Source organism: Catharus ustulatus, chromosome 33, assembly GCF_009819885.2.
Source record: "Catharus ustulatus isolate bCatUst1 chromosome 33, bCatUst1.pri.v2, whole genome shotgun sequence".
Classification (NCBI taxonomy): domain Eukaryota; kingdom Metazoa; phylum Chordata; class Aves; order Passeriformes; family Turdidae; genus Catharus; species Catharus ustulatus.
Window position 1 is genome coordinate 1547613 of NC_046253.1, and position 24617 is coordinate 1572229.

Sequence of the window (24617 nt, forward strand, 5' to 3'; positions counted from 1 at the left end):
CCCCATTTTTTCACCTAGAAACCCCATTTTTTTTTTATTTTTCACCTAAAATTCTCATTTTTTGTATTTTCCCCCCAGATATTTCAGTACATCGGGGAGCTGTGCCGGTTCCTCCTGGCCCAGCCCCTGACTCACCCAAATTCCCATTTTTTCACCCCAAATCCCATTTTCCCCCCCCAAAAAATCTCATTATTTTTTCCCTATTTCCTGTCCCCAAAAACCCCATTTTTTCACCCAAAAAAACCTCATTATTTTTTCTATTTTCCCCTCCGAAAATCCCAATTTTTTGGTCATTTTCTCCCAAAAAAATCCCATTTTTTAGCTATTTTTTCCCCTAAAACCTCCATTTTTTCACCTAAACCCCCATTTTTTCACCTAAAAATGCCATTTTTTCACCTAGAAACCCCATTATCTTTTCTATTTTCCCCTCCCAAAATCCAAATTTTTTGGTCATTCTATCCCAAAAAAATCCCATTTTTTTCATGTAAAAATCCCATTTTTTAGGTATTTTTTCACCTAGAAATCCCATTTTTTTTTCTATTTCCTACACTCCCAAAATACCAATTTTTTGGTCATTCTCTCCCAAAAAATATCCCGTTTTTTTCACTTAAAAACCCCATTTTTTAGCTATTTTTTCACCTAAAAATGTCATTTTTTCACCTAGAAACCCCATTTTTTTTCCTATTTCCTCCACTCCCAAAATCCCGATTTTTTGGTCATCCTCTCCCAAAAAAATCAAAATTTTTCACCTAAAATCCCCATTTTTTCACCTAGAAACTCCATTTTTTTTTTATTTTTCACCTAAATTCCCATTTTTCCCCCCAGATATTTCAGTCCATGGGGGAGCTGTGCCGGTTCCTCCTGGCCCAGCCCCTGACTGACCCAAATTCCCATTTTTTCACCCCCAACCCCATTTTTCTCCAATAAACCCCAATTTTTCACCTAGAAACTCCTTTTTGAAAAAAAGCTTCCTCCAAATTCCCATTTTTTCATCCCAAATCCCATTTCCCCAAAAAAATCCCATTATCTTTTCTATTTTTTCCTCCCAAAATTCCAATTTTTTGGGATTCATTCTCTCCCAAAAAAATCCCATTTTTTCACCCAAATCCCCATTTTCTCACCTAAAAATGCCATTTTTTCACCTAGAAACTCCATTTTTTTTATTTATTTCTATTTTCCCCTCCCAAAATCCCAATTTTTTGGTCATTCTCTCCCAGAAAAATCCCATTTTTTAGCTATTTTTCCCCCTAAAACCCCCATTTTTTCACCTAAAAATCCCATTTTTTCACCTAGAAACTCCATTTTTTTATTTCTTTTTCACCTAAAATTCTCATTTTTTGTATTTTTCCCCCCAGATATTTCAGTACATCGGGGACCTGTGCCGGTTCCTCCTGGCCCAGCCCCTGACTGACCCAAATTCCCATTTTTAATCTATTTTTTCACCTAGAAATGCCATTTTTTCACCTAGAAACCCCATTTTTTCACCTAGAAACTCCATTTTTAAAATTTATTTGTATTTTCTCCTCCCAAAATCCCAATTTTTGGTCATTCTGTCCTGAAAAAAACCCAAAAAAATCCCATTTTTTAGCTATTTTTTCACCTAAAAATGCCATTTTTTTCTCCTAAAAATGCCATTTTTTCACCTAGAAACTCCATTTTTTTTTTATTTTTCACCTAAATTCCCATTTTTCCCCCCAGGTTTTTCAGTACATCGGGGAGCTGTGCCGGTTCCTCCTGGCCCAGCCCCTGACTGACCCAAATTCCCATTTCTTCACCCCAAACCCCATTTTTCTCCAATAAACCCCATTTTTTCACCTAGAAACACCTCTTTTTTTTGTAATTTTTCACTCAAATTCCCATTTTTCACCACAAATCCCATTTCCCAAAAAAATCCCATTATCTTTTCTATTTTCTCCTCCCAAAATCCCAATTTTTTGGGGTTCATTCTCTCCCAAAAAAGTCCCATTTTTTCACCGAAATCCCATTTTTTTCACCTAAAAATGCCATTTTTTCATCTAGAAAGCCCATTATCTTTTCTATTTTCCCCTCCCAAAATCCAAATTTTTTGGTCATTCTATCCCAAAAAAATCCCATTTTTTCACCTAAAAACCCCATTTTCTCCCCAAAAAATCGCATTTTTTAGCTATTTTTTCACCTAGAAATGCCATTTTTTTTTTATTTTTCCCGCTCCCAAAATCCCAATTTTTTGGTCATTCTGTCTCAAAAAAAAACCCCAAAAAATCCAATTTTTTCACCTAAAAATCCCATTTTTTAGCTATTTTTTCCCCTAAAACCCCCATTTTTTCACCTAAAAACGCCATTTTTTCACCTAGAAATACCATTTTATTTCTATTTTCCCCCCTCCCAAAATCCCAATTTTTTGGTCATTCTATCCCAAAAAAATCCCATTTTTTTCATGTAAAAATCCCATTTTTTAGGTATTTTTTCACCTAAAAATCCCATTTTTCTTTCTATTTCCTATACTCCCAAAATCCAAATTTTTTGGTCATTCTCTCCCAAAAAAATCCCATTTTTTTCACCTAAAAATCCCATTTTTTAGCTATTTTTTCACCTAAAAACGCCATTTTTTTGACCTAGAAATCCCATTTTTTTTCTATTTTCCCCCCTCCCAAAATCCCAATTTTTTGGTCATTCTGTCTCAAAAAAACCCCAAAAAAATCCCGTTTTTTCACTTAAAAATCCCATTTTTTCACCTAAAAATGCCATTTTTTTTCTATTTTCCCCCCTCCCAGAATCCCAATTTTTTGGTCATTCTATCCCAAAAAAACCCCATTTTTTCACCTAAAAATCCCATTTTTTCAACTAGAAACTCCATTATTTTTTTATTTTTCCCCTTAATTCCTAATTTTTCACCCCAAATCCCATTTCCCAAAAAAAATCCCTTTTTTTTTCCTATTTCCTGTCCCCAAAATCCCAATTTTTTGGTCATTCTCTCCTAGAAAAATCCCATTTTTTAGCTATTTTTTCCCCTAAAACCCCCATTTTTTCCCCTAAAATCCCCATTTTTTCACCTAGAAACTCCATTTTTTTTCTATTTTCTCCTCCCAAAATCCCAATTTTTTGGTCATTCTCTCCCAAAAAAATCCCATTTTTTCACCTAAAAATCCCATTTTTTCCACCTAGAAATCCCATTTTTTTTCTATTTTCCCCCCTCCCAAAATCCCAATTTTTGGTCATTCTGTCCTGAAAAAAACCCCAAAAAAATCCCATTTTTTAGCTATTTTTTCCCCTAAAAATGCCATTTTTTCACCTAGAAACTCCATTTTTTTTTTATTTTTCACCTAAAATTCTCATTTTTTGTATTTTCCCCCCAGATATTTCAGTACATCGGGGAGCTGTGCCGGTTCCTCCTGGCCCAGCCCCTGACTGACCCAAATTCCCATTTTTTCACCCCAAAAAATCCCATTTTTCCCCCCCAAAAAATCTCATTATTTTTTCCCTATTTCCTGTCCCCAAAAAAATCCCATTTTTTCACCCAAAAAACCCCCATTTTTTTTTCTACTTTCCCCTCCCAAAATCCCTTTTTTTTTGTCATTTTCTCCCAAAAAAATCCCATTTTTTAGCTTTTTTTTCCCCTAAAACCCCCATTTTTTCGCCTAAAAATCCCATTTTTTCACCTAGAATTCCCATTTTATATTCTATTTCCTACACTCCCAAAATCCCAATTTTTTGGTCATTCTCTCCCAAAAAAATCCCATTTTTTCACCTAGAAATCCTATTATTTTTTTCCTATTTTCCCCTCCCAAAATCCCAATTTTTTGGTCATTCTGTCCCGAAAAAAACCCCAAAAAATCCCGTTTTTTCACTTAAAAATCCCATTTTTTTCACCTAGAAATGCCATTTTTTCATCTAGAAACCCCATTTTTTTTCTATTTTCCCCCCTCCCAAAATCCCAATTTTTTAGTCATTTTCTCCCAAAAAAATCCCATTTTTTAGCTATTTTTTCCACCTAAAACCCCCATTTTTTCACCTAAAAATGCCATTTTTTCACCTAGAAACCCCATTATCTTTTCTATTTTCCCCTCCCAAAATCCAAATTTTTTGGTCATTCTATCCCAAAAAAATCCCATTTTTTTCATGTAAAAATCCCATTTTTTAGGTATTTTTTCACCTAGAAATCCCATTTTTTTTTCTGTTTCCTCCACTCCCAAAATCCAAAATTTTTGGTCATTCTCTCCCAAAAAAATGCCATTTTTTTCCCCTAAAAACCCCATTTTCTCCCCCAAAAATAGCATTTTTTAGCTATTTTTTCACCTAGAAACGCCATTTTTTCACCTAGAATCCCAATTTTTTTTTTATTTTTCCCCCCTCCCAAAATCCCAATTTTTTGGTCATTTTCTCCTAGAAAAATCCCATTTTTTAGCTATTTTTTCCCCTAAAATCCCCATTTTTTCACCTAGAAACTCCATTTTTTTTTTATTTTTCACCTAAAATTCTCATTTTTTGTATTTTTCCCCCCAGATATTTCAGTACATCGGGGAGCTGTGCCGGTTCCTCCTGGCCCAGCCCCTGACTGACCCAAATTCCCATTTTTTCACCCCAAAAAAATCCCATTTTTCTCCAATTAACCCCATTTTTTCCCCTAGAAACCCCATTTTTTTTGTAATTTTTCACTCAAATTCCCATTTTTTTCACCCCAAATCCCATTTCCCCAAAAAAATCCCATTATCTTTTCTATTTTCTCCTCCCAAAATCCCAATTTTTTGGGATTCATTCTCTCCCAAAAAAATCCCATTTTTTCACCGAAATCCCCATTTTTTCACCTAAAAATGCCATTTTTTCACCTAGAAACCCCATTTTTTTTCATTTTTTCCCCCCTCCCAAAATCCCAATTTTTTGGTCATTCTGTCTCAAAAAAACCCCAAAAAAATCCAATTTTTTCACCTAAAAATCCCATTTTTTAGCTATTTTTTCCCCTAAAACCCCCATTTTTTCACCTAAAAATGCCATTTTTTCACCTAGAAATCCCATTTTTTTTCCTATTTCCCCCACTCCCAAAATCCCAATTTTTTGGTCATTCCCTCCCAAAAAAATCCCATTTTTTCACCTAGAAATCCTATTATTTTTTTCCTATTTTCCCCTCCCAAAATCCCAATTTTTTGGTCATTCTCTCCCAAAAAAATCCCATTTTTTCACCTAAAAACCCCATTTTCTCCCCCAAAAAATCGCATTTTTTAGCTATTTTTTCACCTAGAAATCCCATTTTATTTCTATTTTCCCCCCTCCCAAAATCCCATTTTTTTGGTCATTCTCTCCCAAAAAAATCCCATTATTTCACCTACAAACCCCATTTTTTTTCTCTTTTTTCCCCTAAAAATGTCAGTTTTTCACTTAGAAATCCCATTATTTTTTCTATTTTCCCCTCCCAAAATCCCAATTTTTTGGTCATTTTCTCCTAGAAAAATTCCATTTTTTAGCTATTTTTTCACCTAGAAATCCCATTTTCTCACCTAAAAATGCCATTTTTTTCACCTAGAAACTCCATTTTTTTATTTATTTCTATTTTCCCCTCCCAAAATCCCAATTTTTGGTCATTCTGTCCTGAAAAAACCCCCAAAAAATCCAATTTTTTAGCTATTTTTTCCTCTAAAAATGCCATTTTTCCCCTAAAACCCCCATTTTTTCACCTAGAAACGCCATTTTTTCATCTAGAAATACCATTTTATTTCTATTTTTCCCCCTATTAAAATCCAAATTTTTTGGTCATTCTCTCCTAAACAAAATCCCATTTTTTAGCTATTTTTTCCCCTAAAAATACCATTTTTTCCTCTAAAATCCCCATTTTTTCACCTAGAAACTCCATTTTTTTTTTATTTTTCACCCAAATTCCCATTTTTCCCCCCAGATATGTCAGTCCATGGGGGAGCTGTGCCGGTTCCTCCTGGCCCAGCCCCTGACTGACCCAAATTCCCATTTTTTCACCCCAAAAAATCCCTTTTTTCTCCAATTAACCCCATTTTTTCCCATAGAAACTCCATTATTTTTTTATTTTTCCCCCAAATTCCCAATTTTTCACCCCAAATCCCATTTCCCCAAAAAATCCCATTATCTTTTCTATTTTCTCCTCCCAAAATCCCAATTTTTTGGGGTTCATTCTCTCCCAAAAAAGTCCCATTTTTTCACCGAAATCCCATTTTTTTCACCTAAAAATGCCATTTTTTCATCTAGAAATCCCATTATTTTTTCTATTTTCCCCCCTCCCCAAATCCCATTTTTTTGGTCATTCTCTCCCAAAAAAATCCCATTTTTTCACCTAAAAACCCCATTTTTTTTCTCTTTTTTCCCCTAAAAATGCCATTTTTTCACCTAGAAATCCCTTTTTTTTTGCTATTTTCCCCTCCCAAAATCCCAATTTTTTTGTCATTTTCTCCCAAAAAAATCCCATTTTTTAGCTATTTTTTCCCCTAAAACCCCCATTTTTTCACCTAAAAATGCCATTTTTTCACCTAGAAACTCCATTTTTTTTTTATTTTTCACCTAAATTCCCATTTTTCCCCCCAGATATTTCAGTACATCGGGGAGCTGTGCCGGTTCCTCCTGGCCCAGCCTATCCATGATCCCAAATCCCATTTTTCTCCCCTAAAAATCCCATTATTATTTTCCTATTTCCTGTCCCCAAAATCCCATTTTTGGGTCATTTTGTCCCCCAAAAAAATGCCATTTTTTCACCTAAAAATCCCATTTTTTAGCTATTTTTTCACCTAGAAACTCCCTTTTTAAAATTTATTTCTATTTTCCCCTCCCAAAATCCCATTTTTTGGTTATTCTGTCCTGAAAAAACCCCAAAAAAATCCCATTTTTTAGCTATTTTTTCCCCTAAAAACGCCATATTTTCACCTAGAAACTCCATTTTTTTTTTATTTTTCACCTAAAATTCTCATTTTTTGTATTTTTCCCCCCAGATATTTCAGTACATCGGGGAGCTGTGCCGGTTCCTCCTGGCCCAGCCCGTGAGCGAGGCCGAGCGGCGGCACCAGCTGCGTTTGGCGCTCGGGAACGGCCTCAGGGCTCAGCTCTGGCCCGAATTCCAGCGGCGCTTCCAGATCCCCCAGATCGGGGAATTCTACGGGGCCACGGAGTGTAACTGCAGCCTGGCCAACCTCGATGGGCAGGTGGGGAATTGGGGAAAAAAATTTGGGAAAAAATCTGGGGGAAATCGGTGGAAAAATGGGGAAAATATGGGGAAAATATGGGAAAAAGCTGGGAAAAAATCTGGGGAAAATCAGAGAAAAATTGGTGAAAATCTGGGGAAAATATGGGGGGAAAATTGGGAAAAAATGGGGAAAATACAGGAAAAAATGCAGGGAAAATTGGGGGAAATCTGGGAAAAAATACAGGAAAAATTGGGGAAAAATTGGGGAAAAATTGGGAAAAAATGGGAAAAAATACAGGGAAAATCAGGGAAAATACGGAGGAAACTGTGGAAAAAATCGGGGAAAATCAGGGAAAATTTGGGAAAAAATTTGGGAAAATTGGGAAAAATCTAGGGGAAAATGGGAAAAAATCCAGGGAAAATTGGGGAAAAATGGGAAAAAAATCTGGGAAAAAATCCAGGGAAAAATGGGAAAAATATGGGAAAAATACAGGAAAAAATGGGGGAAAAATCTGGGGAAAATTTGGGGAAAAATGGGAAAAATTGGGGAAAATATGGGGAAAAGTCTGAGAAAAAATGGGGAAAATACAGGGAAAATTGGGGGAAAATTGGGAAAAAATCCAGGGAAAATTGTGAGTTCTATGGGGTCACAGAGTGCAACTGCAGCCTGGGCAACCCCGATGGGCAGGTGGGGAATTGGGGAAAAAATTTGGGAAAAAATCGCAGGAAAATTGGGGGAAATTTGGGGAAAATCGGGGAAAAAATCTGGGGAAAATCGGAGAAAAATTGGGGAAAAATTGGGGAAAAATCCAGGGAAAGTTGGGGAAAAATTGGGAGGAACATTGAGGGGAATGGGGAACATTGGGAAAAAATCCAGGGAAAATTGGGAAAAAAATCTGGGGAAAATTGAGGAAAATATGGGAAAGATACGGGAAAAAATGGGGAAAAATCGTTGAAAAATTGGGGAAAATGTGGGGAAAAATGTGGGGAAAATTGGGGAAAATCTTGGGAAAATTTGGGATAATGGGAAAAAAATGGGGAAAATACTGGGGAAAATCTGGGGAAAATTGAGGAAAATCTGGGGAGAATGGGAAAAAATTGGGGGGATAATGGGAAAAAAATGGGGAAAATACAGGGAAAAATCTGGGGAAAATTGGGAAAATACAGGGGGAAAACAGGAAAAAAATCTGGGGAAAATTGGGGAAAAAATGGGAAAAATCCAGGGAAAATTGGGGAAAATATTGAGGAAATTGGGGAAAATATGGGGGAAAATTGGGGAGAAAATTGGAAAAAAATGGGGAAATTACGGGAAAAATCCAGGGAAAATTGGGGAAAAAATGGGGAAAAAATCCAGGGAAAATTGTGAGTTCTACGGAGCCACAGAGTGCAACTGCAGCCTGGGCAACCTCGATGGACAGGTGGGGAAATGGGGAAAAAATTTGGGAAAAAATCGCAGGAAAATTGGGGGAAATGTGGGGAAAATATGGGAAAAAATCCCAGGAAAATCGGAGAAAAATTGGGGAAAAATTGGGGAAAAATAGAGGGAAAATTGGGGAAAAATTGGGAGGAACATTGGGGAGAATGGGGAACATTGGGAAAAAATCCAGGGAAAATTGGGGAAAAATTGGGAGGAACATTGGGGGAAAAAGGGGAACATTGAGAAAATATCCAGGGAAAATTGGGAAAAAAATCTGGGAAAAATTGAGGAAAATATGGGAAAGATACGGGAAAAAATGGGGAAAAATTGTTGAAAAATTGGGGAAAATGTGGGGAAAAATCTGGGGAAAATTTGGGATAATGGGAAAAAAATGGGGAAAATACTGGGGAAAATCTGGGGAAAATTGAGAAAATCTGGGGAAAATTGGGGGGAAAATGGGGAAAAAATCTGGGAAAAATTGGGGAAAATCAGGGGGGAAAATGGGAAAATCTGGGGGAAAATATGTGGGAAAATTGGGGGGATAATGGGAAAAAAAATGGGGAAAATACAGGGAAAAATCCAGGCAAAATTGAGGAAAACCTGGGGGAAATTGGGGAAAAATCTGGAGAAAATCGGGGAAAAATTGGGGGAAATATGGGGAAAATATGAAGAAAATCAGTGGAAAATGTGGAGAAAAATCCAGGGAAAATTGAGGAAAAATGGGAAAAAATCTGGGAAAAAATCCCAGGAAAATTGGGGAAAATATGGAGAAAATTGGGGAAAAAATCAGGGAAAATCAGGGAAAATATGGAGAAAATATGGGAAAAATCTGGGAAAAAAATCCAGGGAAAATTGGGAAAATACAGGGGGAAAATAGGAAAAAAATCTGGGGAAAATTGGGGAAAATATGGGGAAAAAATGGGGAAAAATCCAGGGAAAATTGGGGAAAAACTGGGAGGAACATTGGGGGAGAATGGGCAACATTGAGAAAAAATCCAGGGAAAATTGGGAAAAAAATCTGGGAAAAAATCACAGGAAAATTGGGGGAAATTTGGCGAAAATCGGGGAAAAAATTCAGGGAAAATTGGGGAAATATGGGGAAATATGAGGAAAATCGGTGGAAAATCTGGAGAAAAATCAAGGGAAAATTGAGGAAAATGGGAAAAAATCTGGGAAAAAATCCCAGGAAAATTGGGGAAAATATGGGAAAAATACAGGGAAAATCAGGGAAAATATGGAGGAAATTGGGAAAAAGATCTGGGGAAAATCGGGGAAAAATTGGGGGAAATATGGGGGAAATATGAGGAAAATTGGTGGAAAATCTGGACAAAAATCCAGGGAAAATTGGGGAAAAATGGGAAAAAATCTGGGAAAAAATCTGGGGAAAATTGGGGAAAATATGGAGAAAATTGGGGGAAAAATCCAGGGAAAATTGGGGAAAAATGGGAAAAAATCAGGGAAAATCAGGGAAAATATGGAGAAAATATGGGAAAAATCTGGGAAAAAATCCAGGGAAAATTGGGAAAATACAGGGGGAAAATAGGACAAAAATCTGGGGAAAATATGGGGAAAAGTTGGGGAAAAAATGGGGAAAATACAGGGAAAATTGGGGGAAAATTTGGGGAAAAATGGGAAAAGTCTGGGAAAAAATCCCAGAAAAATTGGGGCAAAAATGGGGGGAAAATGGAAAAAAAATGGGGAAAATTGGGGAAAATATGGAGGAAATTGGGAAAAAAATCCAGGGAAAATTGGGGAAAATCAGGGGGAAAAATGGGGAAAAAATCCAGGGAAAATTGGGGAAAAATTGGGAGGAACATTGGGGAGAATGGGGAACATTGAGAAAAAATCCAGGGAAAATTGGGAAAAAAATCTGGGAAAAAATCACAGGAAAATTGGTGGAAAAATGGGGAAAATATGGGAAAAAATTCAGGGAAAATTGGGGAAATATGGGGGAAATATGAAGAAAAACGGTGGAAAATGTGGAGAAAAATCCAGGGAAAATTGGGGAAAAATGGGAAAAGATCTGGGAAAAAATCTGGGGAAAATTGGGGAAAATATGGGAAAAATACAGGGAAAATCAGGAAAAATATGGAGGAAATTGGGAAAAAAATCTGGGGAAAATCGGGGAAAAATTGGGGGAAATATGGGGGAAATATGAAGAAAATACAGGGAAAATTGGGGAAAAATGGGAAAAAGTCTGGGAAAAAAATCCGGGGGAAATTGGTGGAAAAATGGGGAAAATATGGGAGAAATTGGGAAAAAATTTTGGAAGAATTGGGAAAAATATGGAGGAAAATTGGGGGAAAATTGGGGAAAAATTGGGGAAAAATTGGGGGGAAAATGGGAAAAAAATGGAGAAAATTGGGGAAAAATCCAGGGAAAATTGGGGAAAATCTGGGGGAAATTTGGGGGGAAATGGGAAAAAAACAGAGGGAAAATGGGAAAAAAATCTGGGGAAAATTTTGGAAAAATGGGGAAAATCTGGGGAAAATGGGGGAAAATCTGGGGAAATTGGGGGGAAAATGGGGAAAAAAATCTGGGAATAATCTGAGGAAAATCAGGGGGGAAAATGGGAAAATCTGGGGGAAATTAGGGAAAAATTGGGGGGATAATGGGAAAAAAAATGGGGAAAATACAGGAAAAAAAATCCAGGGAAAATTGAGGAAAACCTGGGGGAAATTGGGGAAAAATCTGGGGAAAATTGGGGAAAAAATGGGAAAAATCCAGGGAAAATTGTGAGTTCTATGGGGCCAGTGAGTGCAACTGCAGCCTGGGCAACCTCGATGGACAGGTGGGGAAAAAAGGGAAAAAAATTTGGGAAAAAATCTGGGGGAAATCGGTGGAAAAATGGGGAAAATATGGGAAAAAATCCCAGGAAAATCGGAGAAAAATTGGGGAAAAATTGGGGAAAAATTGGGGGAAAATACAGGAAAAAATCCAGGGAAAATTGGGGAAAAATGGGAAAAAAATCTGGGAAAAAATCTAGGGAAAAATTGGGGAAAATATGCAGAAAAAATCTGGGGAAAGTTGAGGAAAATCTGGGGGAAATTGGAAAAAAAATCTGGGAAAAATCGGAGGAAAATTGGGGGGAAATGGGGAAAATCTGGGAAAAAATCCAGGGAAAACTGGGAAAAATCTGGGGGAAAATAGGAAAAAATCCAGGGAAAATTGGGGAAAAATTGGGAGGAACATTGGGGAGAATGGGGAACATTGGGAAAAAATCCAGGGAAAATTGGGAAAAAAATCTGGGAAAAAATCACAGGAAAATTGGGGGAAATGTGGGGAAAATCGGGGAAAAAATTCAGGGGAAATTGGGGAAATATGGGGAAAATATGAGGAAAAGCAGTGGAAAATCTGGAGAAAAATCCAGGGAAAATTGGGGAAAAATGGGAAAAAATCTGGGAAAAAATCTGGGGAAAATTGGGGAAAATATGGAGAAAATTGGGGAAAAATCCAGGGAAAATTGGGGAAAAATGGGAAAAAATCAGGGAAAATCAGGGAAAATATGGGAAAAATCTGGGAAAAAATCCAGGGAAAATTGGGAAAATACAGGGGGAAAATAGGACAAAAATCTGGGGAAAATATGGGGAAAAGTTGGGGAAAAAATGGGGAAAATACAGGGAAAATTGGGGGAAAATTGGGAAAAAATGGGAAAAGTCTGGCAAAAAAATCCAGGGAAAACTGGGGGAAATCTGGGGGGAAAATGGAAAAAAAATGGGGAAAATTGGGGAAAATATGGAGGAAATTGGGAAAAAAATCCAGGGAAAATTGGGGAAAATTTGGGAAAATTTGGGGGGAAAATGGGGAAAAAATCCAAGGAAAGTTGTGAGTTCTACAGGGCCACAGAGTGCAACTGCAGCCTGGGTAACCTCGATGGACAGGTGGGGAATTGGGGGAAAAATGGGGAAAAAATCTGGGGGAAATTGGTGGAAAAATGGGGAAAATATGGGGAAAATCTGAGGAAAATCAGGGCAAAAATGGAAAAAAAATCCCAGGAAAACTGGGGAAAAATTGGGGAAAATATGGAGGAAAATTAGGGAAAGAATCTGGGAAAATCAGGGGAAAATCTGGGGGAAATTGTGGAAAAATGGGGAAAATATGGGGAAAATTTGGGAAAAAATCCGGAGAAAATTGGGGAAAATCTGGGGGAAACTGGGGGGAAAATGGGGAAAAAAATCGAGGAAAATCGGGGAAAATATGGAGAAAATATGGGAAAAATCTGGGAGAAAAATCCAGGGAAAATTGGGAAAATATAGGGGGAAAATAGGACAAAAATCTGGGGAAAATTGGGGAAAATATGGGGAAAAGTTGGGGAAAAATCCAGGGAAAATTGGGGAAAAATTGGGAGGAACATTGGGGAGAATGGGGAACATTGGGAAAAAATCCAGGGAAAATTGGGAAAAAAATCTGGGAAAAAATCACAGGAAAATTGGTGGAAAAATGGGGAAAATCGGGGAAAAAATTCAGGGAAAATTGGGGAAATATGGGGGAAATATGAGGAAAAGTGGTGGAAAATCTGGAGAAAAATCCAGGGAAAATTGGGGAAAAATGGGAAAAAATCTGGGAAAAATCCCAGGAAAATTGGGGAAAAATGGGAAAAATATGGGAGAAATTGGGAAAAAATTTGGGAAGAATTGGGGAAAATATGGAGGAAAATTGGGGAACATTGGGGGAAAAATTGGGGAAAAATTGGAGGGAAAATGGTAAAAAAATAGGAAACATTGGGGAAAAAAATCTGGGAGAAATTGGGGAAAATCTGGGGAAAAATTGGGGAGAAAATTGGAAAAAAAATGGGGAAAATACAGGAAAAAATCCAGGGAAAATTGGGGAAAAAATGGGGGAAATTTGGGGAAAATAGGAAAAAATATCTGGGGAAAATGGGGAAAATCTGGGAAAATTTGGGGAAAAATTGGGGGGAAAATGGTAAAAAATTAGGAAACATTGGGGAAAAAATCTGGGGCAAATTGGGTTAAATCTGGGGGAAATATGGGGAAAAAATTGGGAAAAAATGGGGAAAATACAGGGAAAAATCTAGGGAAGATTGGGGAAAATCTGGGGAAAATTGGGGAAAAAATACAGGAAAAAATGGGGAAAAATTGGGAAAAAATGGGGAAAAAATGGGGAAAAAATGGGGAAAAAATCCAGGGAAAATCAGGGAAAATACGGAGGAAACTGGGAAAAAATTGGGGGAAATTGGGGAAAATTTGGGGAAAAATCCCAGGAAAATTGGGAAAAATCTGGGGGAAAATGGGAAAAAATCCAGGGAAAATTGGGGAAAAATGGGAAAAAATCTGGGAAAAAAATCCCAGGAAAATTGGGGAAAATATGGGAAAAATACAGGAAAAAATGGGGGAAAAATCTGGGGGAAATTTGGGGAAAATCAGGGGGAAATTGGGGAAAAATCTGGGGGAAACTGAGGAAAATGCAGAGGGAAAAATGGGGAACATTGGGGAAAAAAATCCAGGGAAAATTGAGTAAAAATGGAGAAAAAAAAGGGGAAAGTCGGGGGGAAATTGGGGAAAAATTGGGGGAAAAATGGGAAAAAAATGGAGAAAATTGGGGGAAAATCCAGGGAAAATTGGGGAAAATATGGGGAAAATTGAAGGGAAAATGGGAAAAAAATCTGGGGGAAAATCTGGGGAAAATCAGGGGGGAAATGGGGAAAATATGGGGGAAAAATAGGAAAAAAATCTGGGAAAAATGGGGAAAAATTAGGGCAAAAATAGGGAAAAATGGGGAAAAATTGAGTTTTAAAAAAAATTTTCCCGTTTTCCCTGGGTTTCTCCTTTTTGGTTTTTTTTTTTCCCCATTTCTTGTAGAAATTCCCTTGGATTTTTGGCTTTTTTTCCCCATTTTTGACCAATTTTCTCCATTTTTCATCCAATTCTCTTCCATTTTTTTGGTAATTTCCCCATTTTTTGCCCAATTTTCACCAGGTTTGTAGAAATTTTCCCATTTTCCCCAGATTTCTCCTTTTTGGGAAGAATTTTCCCATTTCTTGTAGAAATTTCCTTGGATTTTTGTCTTTTTTTTCCCCATTTTTGACCAATTTTCCCCATTTTTCATCCGATTTCCCCCATTTTTTTTCCATAATTTCCCCATTTTTTGCCCAATTTTCACCGGGTTTTTTTTAATTTTCCCGTTTTCCCCGGGTTTCTCCTTTTTGTTTTTTTTATTCCCCATTTCTTATAGAAATTTCTTTAGAATTTTGACCAATTTTCCCCATTTTTAGGCTGATTCTCCCCATTTTTCATCCGATTTCCCCCATTTTTTTTCATAATTTCCCCATTTTTTTCCCAATTTTCACTGGGTTTTTTTTTAATTTTCCCATTTTCCCTGGATTTCTCCTTTTTTGGGAAGATTTCTCCCATTCCCTGTAGAAATTCCCTTGGAATTTTGGCTGGTTTTCCCCCATTTTTAATCCAATTCTCCCCATTTTTTGTTGGTTTTCTCCATTTTTTTCACAATTTCCCCATTTTTTGCCCAATTTTCACTGGGTTTTTAAAAATTTTCCCATTTTCCCTGGATTTCTCCTTTTGGGGGGGAATTTTTCCCATTCCTTGTTGGCATTCCCTTGGATTTTTGACCAATTTTCCCCATTTTTCATCGGTTTTCCCCCATTTTTTTTCCATAATTTCCCCATTTTTTGCCCAATTTTCACCGGGTTTTTTTTTAATTTTCCTATTTTCCCTGGATTTCTCCTTTTTTGGGAAGATTTCTCCCATTCCCTGTAGAAATTCCCTTGGAATTCTGGCTGGTTTTCCCCCATTTTTAATCCAATTCTCCCCATTTTTTGTTGGTTTTCCCCCATTTTTTTTCATAATTTCCCCATTTTTTCCCCGATTTTGATGGGGTTTTTTTTAATTTTCCCGTTTTCCCCGGTTTTCTCCCCGTTTCCCCCTCTCAGGTGGGTGCCTGTGGGTTCAACAGCCGCATCCTGCCCAACGTTTACCCCGTGCGTTTGGTCAAGGTGCAGCCGGACACGCTGGAGCTGCTCCGCGATTCCCGCGGCCTCTGCGTCCCCTGCGCCCCAGGTCGGCCCCAAAACACCAAAATTCCCCTTTTTTACCCCAAAAAATGGCAAATTCTGGCAGGGTTTGGGGGTCCCAAATGGGATTTTCTGGTTGGATTTCACCTCAAAGTTGGGGAAACCCAAATGTCTTGGGGTCACCTTGAGATGATCCCAAAAAATTTGGGGTCGTTTGGACTTGATCCCAAAAAATTTGGGGTTGGTCAGAGACAATTCCCAAAAAATTTGGGGTCGTTTGGAGTTGATCCCCAAAAAAGTTTGAGGTTGTTTGGAGTCATTCCTAAAAAAATTTGGGGTCGCTGGGAGTCGATTGACAAAAAATTTGGGGTCATTTGGAGTTGATCCCAAAAAATTTGAGGTTGTTTGGATTCAATCCCAAAAAAATTTGGGGTCATTTGGAGCCAATTCCCAAAAAATTTGGGGTCATTTGGAGTGGATCCCAAAAAATTTGGGGTCATTTGGAGTTGATCCCAAAAAAATCTGGGGTTGTTTGGAGTCATTCCTAAAAAAATTTGGGGTCCTTTGGAGCTGATCCCAAAAAAAATCTGGGGTCATTTGGACTCAATGCCAAAAAAATTTGGGGGTGTTTGGAGTCAGTCCCAAGAAAATTTGGGATTGTTTGGAGTCAATCCCCAAAAAATTTGAGTTTTTTGGAGTTGATCCCAAAATAATTTGGGTTCCTTTGGCATTGATCCTCAAAAAAGTTTGAGGTTGTTTGGAGTCATTCCTAAAAAAATTTGGGATCGTTTGGAGCCAATGCCCAAAAAATTTGGGCTCATTTGGAGTTGATTCCCAAAAACGTTTGAGGTTGCTTGGAGTCGTTCCTAAAAAAATTTGGGGTCGTTTGGAGCTGATCCCAAAAAAATTTGGGGTTTTTTGGAGTCAATCCCAAAAAAAATTTGGGGTTGTTTGGAGTCAATCCCCAAAAAAATTGAGGTAATTTGGAGTTGATCCCAAAATAATTTGGGTTCCTTTGGCATTGATCCTCAAAAAAGTTTGAGGTTGTTTGGAGTCATTCCTAAAAAAATTTGGGGTCATTTGGAGCCAATCCCCAAAAAATTTGGGGTCGTTGGGAGTCGATTGCCAAAAAATTTGGGGTTGTTTGGAGTCAATCCCAAAAAATTTGGGGTCATTTGGACTCAATCCCAAAAACAATTGAGGTTGTTGGGAGGCAATTGCCAAAAAATTTGGGGGTTGTTTGGACTCAATCCCCAAAAAATTTGGGGTCCTTCTCAGAAATTTTGGTGTTTTCTTGAGTTGGTCCCAAATATTTTGGGATTTCCCACTCCCCTGCGGATTTTGGGATCTTTTTTCTGTGCCAATCCCATGGATTTAGGACCCCATCCCCATTTCCCATGGATTCTGTGACCCCATCCCCATTTCCCCATGGATTTTAGGACCCCATCCCCATTTCCCCATGGATTTAGGACCTCATCCCCATTTCCCATGGATTCTGTGACCCCATCCCCATTTCCCATGGATTTAGGACCCCATTCCCATTTCTCCATGGATTTAGGACCCCATCCCCATTCTCCATGGATTTAGGACCCCATTCCCATTTCCCCATGGATTTGGGACCCCATCCCCATTTCCCATGGATTTAGGACCCCATCCCCATTTCCCATGGATTCTGTGACCCCATCCCCATTTCCCCATGGATTTTAGGACCCCATCCCCATTTCCCCATGGATTTAGGACCTCATCCCCATTTCCCATGGATTCTGTGACCCCATCCCCATTTCCCATGGATTTAGGACCCCATTCCCATTTCCCATGGATTTAGGACCCCATTCCCATTTCCCATGGATTTAGGACCCCATCCCCATTTCCCATGGATTCTGTGACCCCATTCCCATTTCCCCATGGATTCTGTGACCCCATCCCCATTTCCCCATGGATTTAGGACCCCATCCCCATTTCCCATGGATTTAGGACCCCATTCCCATTCCCCATGGATTCTGTGATCCCATTCCCATTTCCCATGGATTTTGGGATCCCATCCCCATTTCCCCATGGATTTAGTACCCCATCCCCATTTCCCCATGGATTTAGGACCCCATTCCCATTTTCCAGGTGAGCCTGGGTTGCTGGTGGGCCGCATCGACCAGCGGGATCCCCTGCGCCGCTTCGACGGCTACGTCAGCGCCGGCGCCACGCGCAGCAAGATCGCCCGCGACGTGCTGGCCAAGGGCGACCAGGCCTACCTGTCAGGTAATCCCCAAATTCCAGACCCCAAATCCCAGGAATTTCCAGCCTGGGACACCCCAGGGGGTTTGGGAATCAACCACCGGAAAAACTCCCGAAGCGTTGGCCACCAACGTTGGGTTTGGGATCTTCTTCCCATTCTTGGGTGACTTTTTGGGTTTTTTTCCCCATTTCCGATGGGAATTCCTGGATTTTCAGACCCCAGATTCCAGGAATTTCCATCCTAGGACACCCCAAAGGGGTTTGGGAATCAAACACAGGAAAAAGTCCCGGAGCGTTGGCCAAAAATCCCAACGTTGGGTTTGGGGTCTTCTTCTCATTCTTTGGTGACTTTTTGGGTATTTTTCCCATTTCCCATGGGAATTCCTGAATTTCCAGACCCCAAATCCCAGGAATTTCCATCCTAGGACATGCCAAAGGATTTGGGAATCAATCCTGGAGTAATCACAAAAAATTCCAAGATTGGTTTTGGATTCTTCTTGTTACTTTATAGGGACTTTTTTGGTTTTTTTTCCGAACTTCCCATGGGAATTCCTGGATTTCCAGACTCCAAATCCCAGGAATTTCCATCCTGGGACATCCCAAAGGGGTTTGGGAATCAAACACAGGAAAAAGTCCCGGAGCGTTGGCCAAAAATCCCAACGTTGGGTTTGGGATCTTCTTCCCATTCTTGGGTGACTTTTTGGGGTTTTTTTCCCATTTCCCATGGGAATTCCTGAATTTTCAGACCCCAAATCCCAGGAATTTCCAGCCTGGGACACCCCAAGGGGTTTGGGAATCAACCACTGGAAAAAGTCCCGGAGCGTTGGCCAAAAATCCCAACGTTGGGTTTTGGGATCTCCCCAATCTTGGGTGGGTTTTGGAGCGTTGTCCCAAATTGTAGATGAGGTTTTGGGTATTTTTCCAACTTCCCATGGGAATTCTTAGATTTCCAGACCCCAAATCCCAGGAATTTCCAGCCTGGGACACCCAAAGGAGTTTGGGAATCAACCACAGGAAAAGGTCCCGGAGCGTTGGCCAAAAATTCCAATGTTGGGATTTGGGATGTCCCCAATCTTGGGTGGGTTTTGGAGCGTTGTCCCAAATTCTAGATGTGTTTTTTTGGGATTTTTCCAACTTCTCATGGGAATTCCTGGATTTCCAGACCCCAAATCCCAGGAATTTCCAGCCTGGGACACCCCGAAGGATTCGGGAATCGATCCTGGAGTGATCATGAAAAATTCCAAGATTGGTTTTGGGTTCTTCTTGTTATTTTATAGGGACTTTTTTGGGTTTTTTTCCCATTTCCCATGGGAATTCCTGGACTTCCAGACCCCAAATTCCAGGAATTTCCATCCTGGGACATCCCAAAGGGGTTTGGGAATCAACCACAGGGAAAAGTCCCGGAGCCTTGGCCAAAAATCCCAACGTTGGGTCTGGGGTTTTCTTCTCATTTTGGGGAATTTTTCCAGGATTTTCCTGTGATTTTTCCCAGATTTTCCCCCAATTTCCCATTTTAGGGGACGTGCTGGTGATGGACAAGCTGGGGTACCTGTATTTCCAGGATTTTTTGGGAATTTTTTTTTTATTAAAAAAAAAAATTTTCTGGATTTTTTGGGACTTTTTTGGAATTTTCCCAGGATTTTTTTCAGGATTTTTCCAGGAATTTTCCCATGATTTTCCCATGATTTATTTCCCTTGACATTTGACCTTTGGCCTTTGACACCCCTGACCTTTGACCCCGACCATTGACATTTGACCCCTGACCCTTGATATTTGATCCTTAACCCTGACCTTTGACCTTTAACCCTTGACCTCTGCCCTTTAACACCCGACCTCTGACCTTTAACCCGAACGTTGACCTTTGACCCCAACCGGTGACCCATTTACCCCGACCATTGACCCATTGACCTCTGACCTTTGACCCGTCACTTTGACCATTGACATTTAACCTCTGACCTTTGACCCCTGGCCTTTGAACCTTGATATTTGACCCATGACACCGGACAGTTGACCATTGACCTTTGCCCCCTGACCTTTGACCTTTAAGCCCTGATCGCTGACCTTTGACCCGACCCTTGACCTTTGCCCTTGCCCTTTGACCCTCTGACCTTTGGGCCCTGACCTTGGACCCTTTACCCCTGTCATTTGACCATTAACCCTGACCTTTGAACCTTGACCTCTGACCTTTGACCCCAACTTTTGACCCTTGTTCTGTGACCCTTTGACCTTTGGCCCTTGACCTCTGACATTTGACCCTTGACCTCTGACCCTTGACTCGACCTGTGATTTTTTTGACCCCTGACCTTTGACCTTTAACCCCTGACATTTAACCTTTTTACTCTTAGCCCCTGACCTTTGATCCCTGACCCCCTGACCTTTGATCCTTGACCTTTGACCTTCTGACCTTTGATTGCCTGACCCTTTATCTTTGACCCTTGACCCCTGTATTTCCGGGATTTTTCTGGAATTTTTCCAGGATTTTTTGGGGGATTTGTTTGGGAGATTTTTCAGGATTTTTAAAGGAATTTTTTTTTTAATTTTCCAGGATTTTTCCCTGATTTCCCATTCCAGGGGACGTGCTGGTGATGGATCATCTGGGGTACCTGTATTTCCGGGATTTTTTTGGGAATTTTTTTGTTGTTTTTTTTTTTAAATTTTTCAGGAATTTTTCCAGAATTTTTCCAGGATTTTTCCAGGATTTTTCCAGGATTTTTCCAGGATTTCCTGTTGCAGGGGACGTGCTGGCGATGGACGATCTGGGGTACCTGCATTTCTGGGATTTTTTTGGGAATTTTTTCAGGATTTTTTTTGGAATTTTTCCAGGATTTTTTTCAGGATTTTTTCAGGAATTTTTCCAGGATTTTTTTCAGGATTTTTTTGGGAATTTTTCCAGGATTTTTTTCAGGATTTTTCCAGGAATTTTTCCAGGAATTTCCCCTGATTTCCCATTTTAGGGGACGTGCTGGTGACGGACGATCTGGGGTACCTGTATTTCCAGGATTTTTTAGGAATTCTTTCTGGATTTTTTTGGTGAATTTTTTGGGAATTTTTCCAGATTTTTCCCTGATTTCCCATTCCAGGGGACGTGCTGGTGATGGATGATTTGGGGTACCTGTATTTCCGGGACCGGGGCGGGGACACGTTCCGCTGGCGCGGGGAGAACGTCTCCAGCACCGAGGTCGAGGGCGCCCTGAGCCGGCTCCTGGGCCAGGCCGACGTCGTGGTCTACGGCGTGGAGATCCCCGGTAAATCCCAAAAAAATAATGGGATAAGGGTGGGGAGATTGTGGGGAAATCCCAAAAATAAAACCAGGATAATGGCCTGGAGATCCCCGGTAAATCCCAAAAAATAATGGGATAAGGGTGGGGAGATGATGGGGAAATCCCAAAAATAAAACCGGGATAATGGTGTAGAGGTCCCCGGTAAATCCCAAAAAAAAACGGGGTAAGGGTGGGGAGATTCAGGGTAAATCCCAAAAAAATCCCGGCATAAGGCTGGGGAGATTATGGGGAAATCCCAAAAATAAAACTGGGATAAGGGTCTGGAGATCCCCGGTAAATCCCAAAAAAATAATGGGATAAGGGTGGGGAGATTGTGGGGAAATCCCAAAAAATAACAGGATAAGGGTGGGGAGATTGTGGGGAAATCCCAAACATAAAACCAGGATAATGGCCTGGAGATCCCTGGTAAATCCCAAAAAATAATGGGATAAAGGCCTGGAAATCATGGGGAAATCAAAAAAAGTAACAGGATAAGGGTGGGGAGATTATGGGGAGATCCTAAAAAATAAAACCAGGATAAGGGCCTGGAGATCCCCGGTAAATCCTAAAAAATAACGGGATAAGGGTGGGGAGATTATGGGGAAATCCCAAAAATAAAACTGGGATAAGGGTGGGGAGATTGTGGGGAAATCCCAAAAAAATAATGGGATAAGGGTGGGGAGATTCCTGGGAAATCCCAAAAAAATAATGGGATAAGGGTGGAGAGATTGTGGGGAGATCCTAAAAAATTAACGGGATAAGGACCTGGAAATTATGGGGAAATCCCAAAAAATAACAGGATAAGGGTGGGGAGATGATGGGGAAATCTCCAAAAATAAATCCAAGATAAGGACCTGGAGATTATGGGTAAATCCCAAAAATAAAACCAGGATAATGGTGTGGAAATCCCCAGTAAATCCCAAAAATAAAACCAGGATGAGGGCCTGGAGATCCCCGGTAAATCCTAAAAAATAACGGGATAAGGGTGGGGAGATTCCTGGGAAATCCCAAAAAAATAATGGGATAAGGGTGGGGAGATTCCTGGGAAATCCCAAAAAAATAATGGGATAAGGGTGGGGAAATTATGGAGAAATCCCCAAAATAAAACTGGGATAACGGCGTGGAGATCCCTGGTAAATCCCAAAATAAAAATCAGGATAATGGTGTGGAAATCCCCAGTAAATCCCAAAAATAAAACTGGGATAATGGCCTGGAGATCCCCGGTAAATCCCAAAAAAATAATGGGATAAGGGTAGGGAGATAATGGGGAAATCCCCAAAATAAAACTGGGATAAGGGTGGGGAGATTGTGGGGAGATCCTAAAAAATTAACAGGATAAGGACCTGGAAATTATGGGGAAATCCCAAAAAATAACAGGATAAGGGTGGGGAGATTATGGGGAAATCCCAAAAATAAAACTGGGATAAGGGTGTAGAGATCCCCGGTAAATCCCAAAAAAAAACGGGGTAAGGGTGGGGAAATTATGGGGAAATCCCAAAAAATAACAGGATAAGGGTGGGGAGATTATGGGGAAATCTCCAAAAATAAATCCAAGATAAGGACCTGGAGATTGTGGGTAAATCCCAAAAATAAAACCAGGATAATGGCATGGAGATCCCCAGTAAATCCCAAAAAAAAACCGGGGTAAGGGTGGGGAGATAATGGGGAAATCCCAAAAAAATAATGGGATAAGGGTGGAGAGATTGTGGGGAGATCCTAAAAAATTAACGGGATAAGGACCTGGAAATTATGGGGAAATCCCAAAAAATAACAGGATAAGGGTGGGGAGATTATGGGGAAATCTCCAAAAATAAATCCAAGATAAGGACCTGGAGATTTTGGGTAAATCCCAAAAATAAAACCAGGATAATGGCATGGAGATCCCCGGTAAATCCCAAAAATAAAACTGGGATAAGGGTGGGGAGATTATGGGGAAATCCCAAAAAATAACGGGATAAGGCTGGGGAGATGATGGGGAAATCCCAAAAATAAAACTGGGATAAGGGTGGGGAGATTGTGGGGAAATCCCAAAAAACCCCAGGATAACAGCATCCAAATCCCACTTTTTGACCAAAATCCCGTTTTTTCCTCAATGCAGAGGTGGAGGGCAGGGTGGGCACAGGGCTGAATCAGAAATGGGATTGGATTTGGGGTCAGGAATGGAGAAATGACAAAAATTCTGGATTTTTTTACCCCAAAATCCCCATTTTTTACCCAAAATCACCATGTTTCTCCCCAAATTTCCATTTTTGACCAAAATCCCATTGTTTCTCCCCAATCCAAGGAGCAGAAGGCAGGGCAGGCATGGGGCTGAACCAGGAATGGAGAAATGACAAAAATTATGGATTTTTTACCCCAAAATCTCCTTTTTTACCCCAAAATCCCCATTTTTCTCCCCAAAATCCCATTTTTTACCAAAATCCCCTTGTTTCTCCCCAACCCAGGGGCAGATGCAGGGCATGGAGCTGAACCAGGAATGGGATTGGATTTAGGAAACCCCAAAATCCTCATTTTTTACCCAAAATCCCCATTTTTTCTCCCAAAATCCCCATTTTTTTACCAAAATCCCGTTTTTTCTCCCCAACCCAGGGGCAGATGCAGGGCATGGGGCTGAACCAGAAATGGGATTGGATTTAGGAAACCCCAAAATCCCAATTTTTAACCCAAAGTCCCCATTTTTTGGACCCCAAAATCCCCATTTTTCTCCCCAAATTTTCATTTTCTACCAAAATCCCATTGTTTTTCCCCAATCCAAGGAGCAAAAGGCAGGGCAGGCATGGGGCTGAATCAGAAATGGGATTGGATTTGGGGTCAGGAATGGAGAAATGACAAAAGTTATGGATTTTTTTACCCAAAATCCCATTTTTTGGACCCCAAAATCCCCATTTTTCTCCCCAAATTTCCATTTTTTGACCAAAATCCCATTGTTTCTCCCCAGCCCAGGGGCGGAGGGCAGGGCAGGCATGGGGCTGAATCAGAAATGTGATTGGATTTGGAGTCAGAAATGGAGAAATGACAAAAATTCTGGATTTTTTTACCCCAAAATCCCCATTTTTTACCCCAAAATCCCCATTTTTGACCCCAAAATCCCATTTTTTACCAAAATCCCATTGTTTCTCCCCAATCCAGGAGCAAAAGGCAGGGCGGGCATGGGGCTGAACCAGGAATGGAGAAATGACAAAAATTCTGGATTTTTGACCCCAAAATCTCCATTTTTGACCCCAAAATCCCCATTTTTTTACCCAAAATCCCCATTTTTGACCCCAAATTTTCATTTTTTACCAAAATCCCGTTGTTTCTCCCCGACCCAGGGGCGGAGGGCAGGGCAGGCATGGCGGTTGTACCAGGAATGTGATTAGATTTGGAATCAGGAATGGAGAAATGACAAAAATTATGGATTTTTTTCCCCAAAATCCCCATTTTTTACCCAAAATCCCATTTTTTACCCAAATCCCAATGTTTCTCCCCAATCCAGGGGCGGAGGGCAGGGCATGGGGCTGTGCCAGGAATGTGATTGGATTTGGAGTCAGGAATGGAGAAATGACAAAAATTCTGGATTTTTGACCCCAAAATCCCCATTTTTTGACCCAAAATCCCATTTTTGACCCA

At 40.0% G+C, this 24617-nt stretch overlaps 1 protein-coding gene across 1 annotated transcript in view; it reads left to right on the plus strand.

The window, feature by feature from the left end:
* The window catches only part of SLC27A1 (solute carrier family 27 member 1), a 52835-nt gene that overhangs the window by 25519 nt on the left and 2699 nt on the right, over positions 1-24617 (plus strand). Inside the window, exons 9-12 of the mRNA XM_033083804.1 lie at positions 6924-7133; positions 15439-15565; positions 17635-17772; positions 20829-20993. Coding sequence (XP_032939695.1) covers positions 6924-7133; positions 15439-15565; positions 17635-17772; positions 20829-20993 — 640 coding nt within the window. The remainder of the gene's footprint in view (positions 1-6923; positions 7134-15438; positions 15566-17634; positions 17773-20828; positions 20994-24617) is intronic.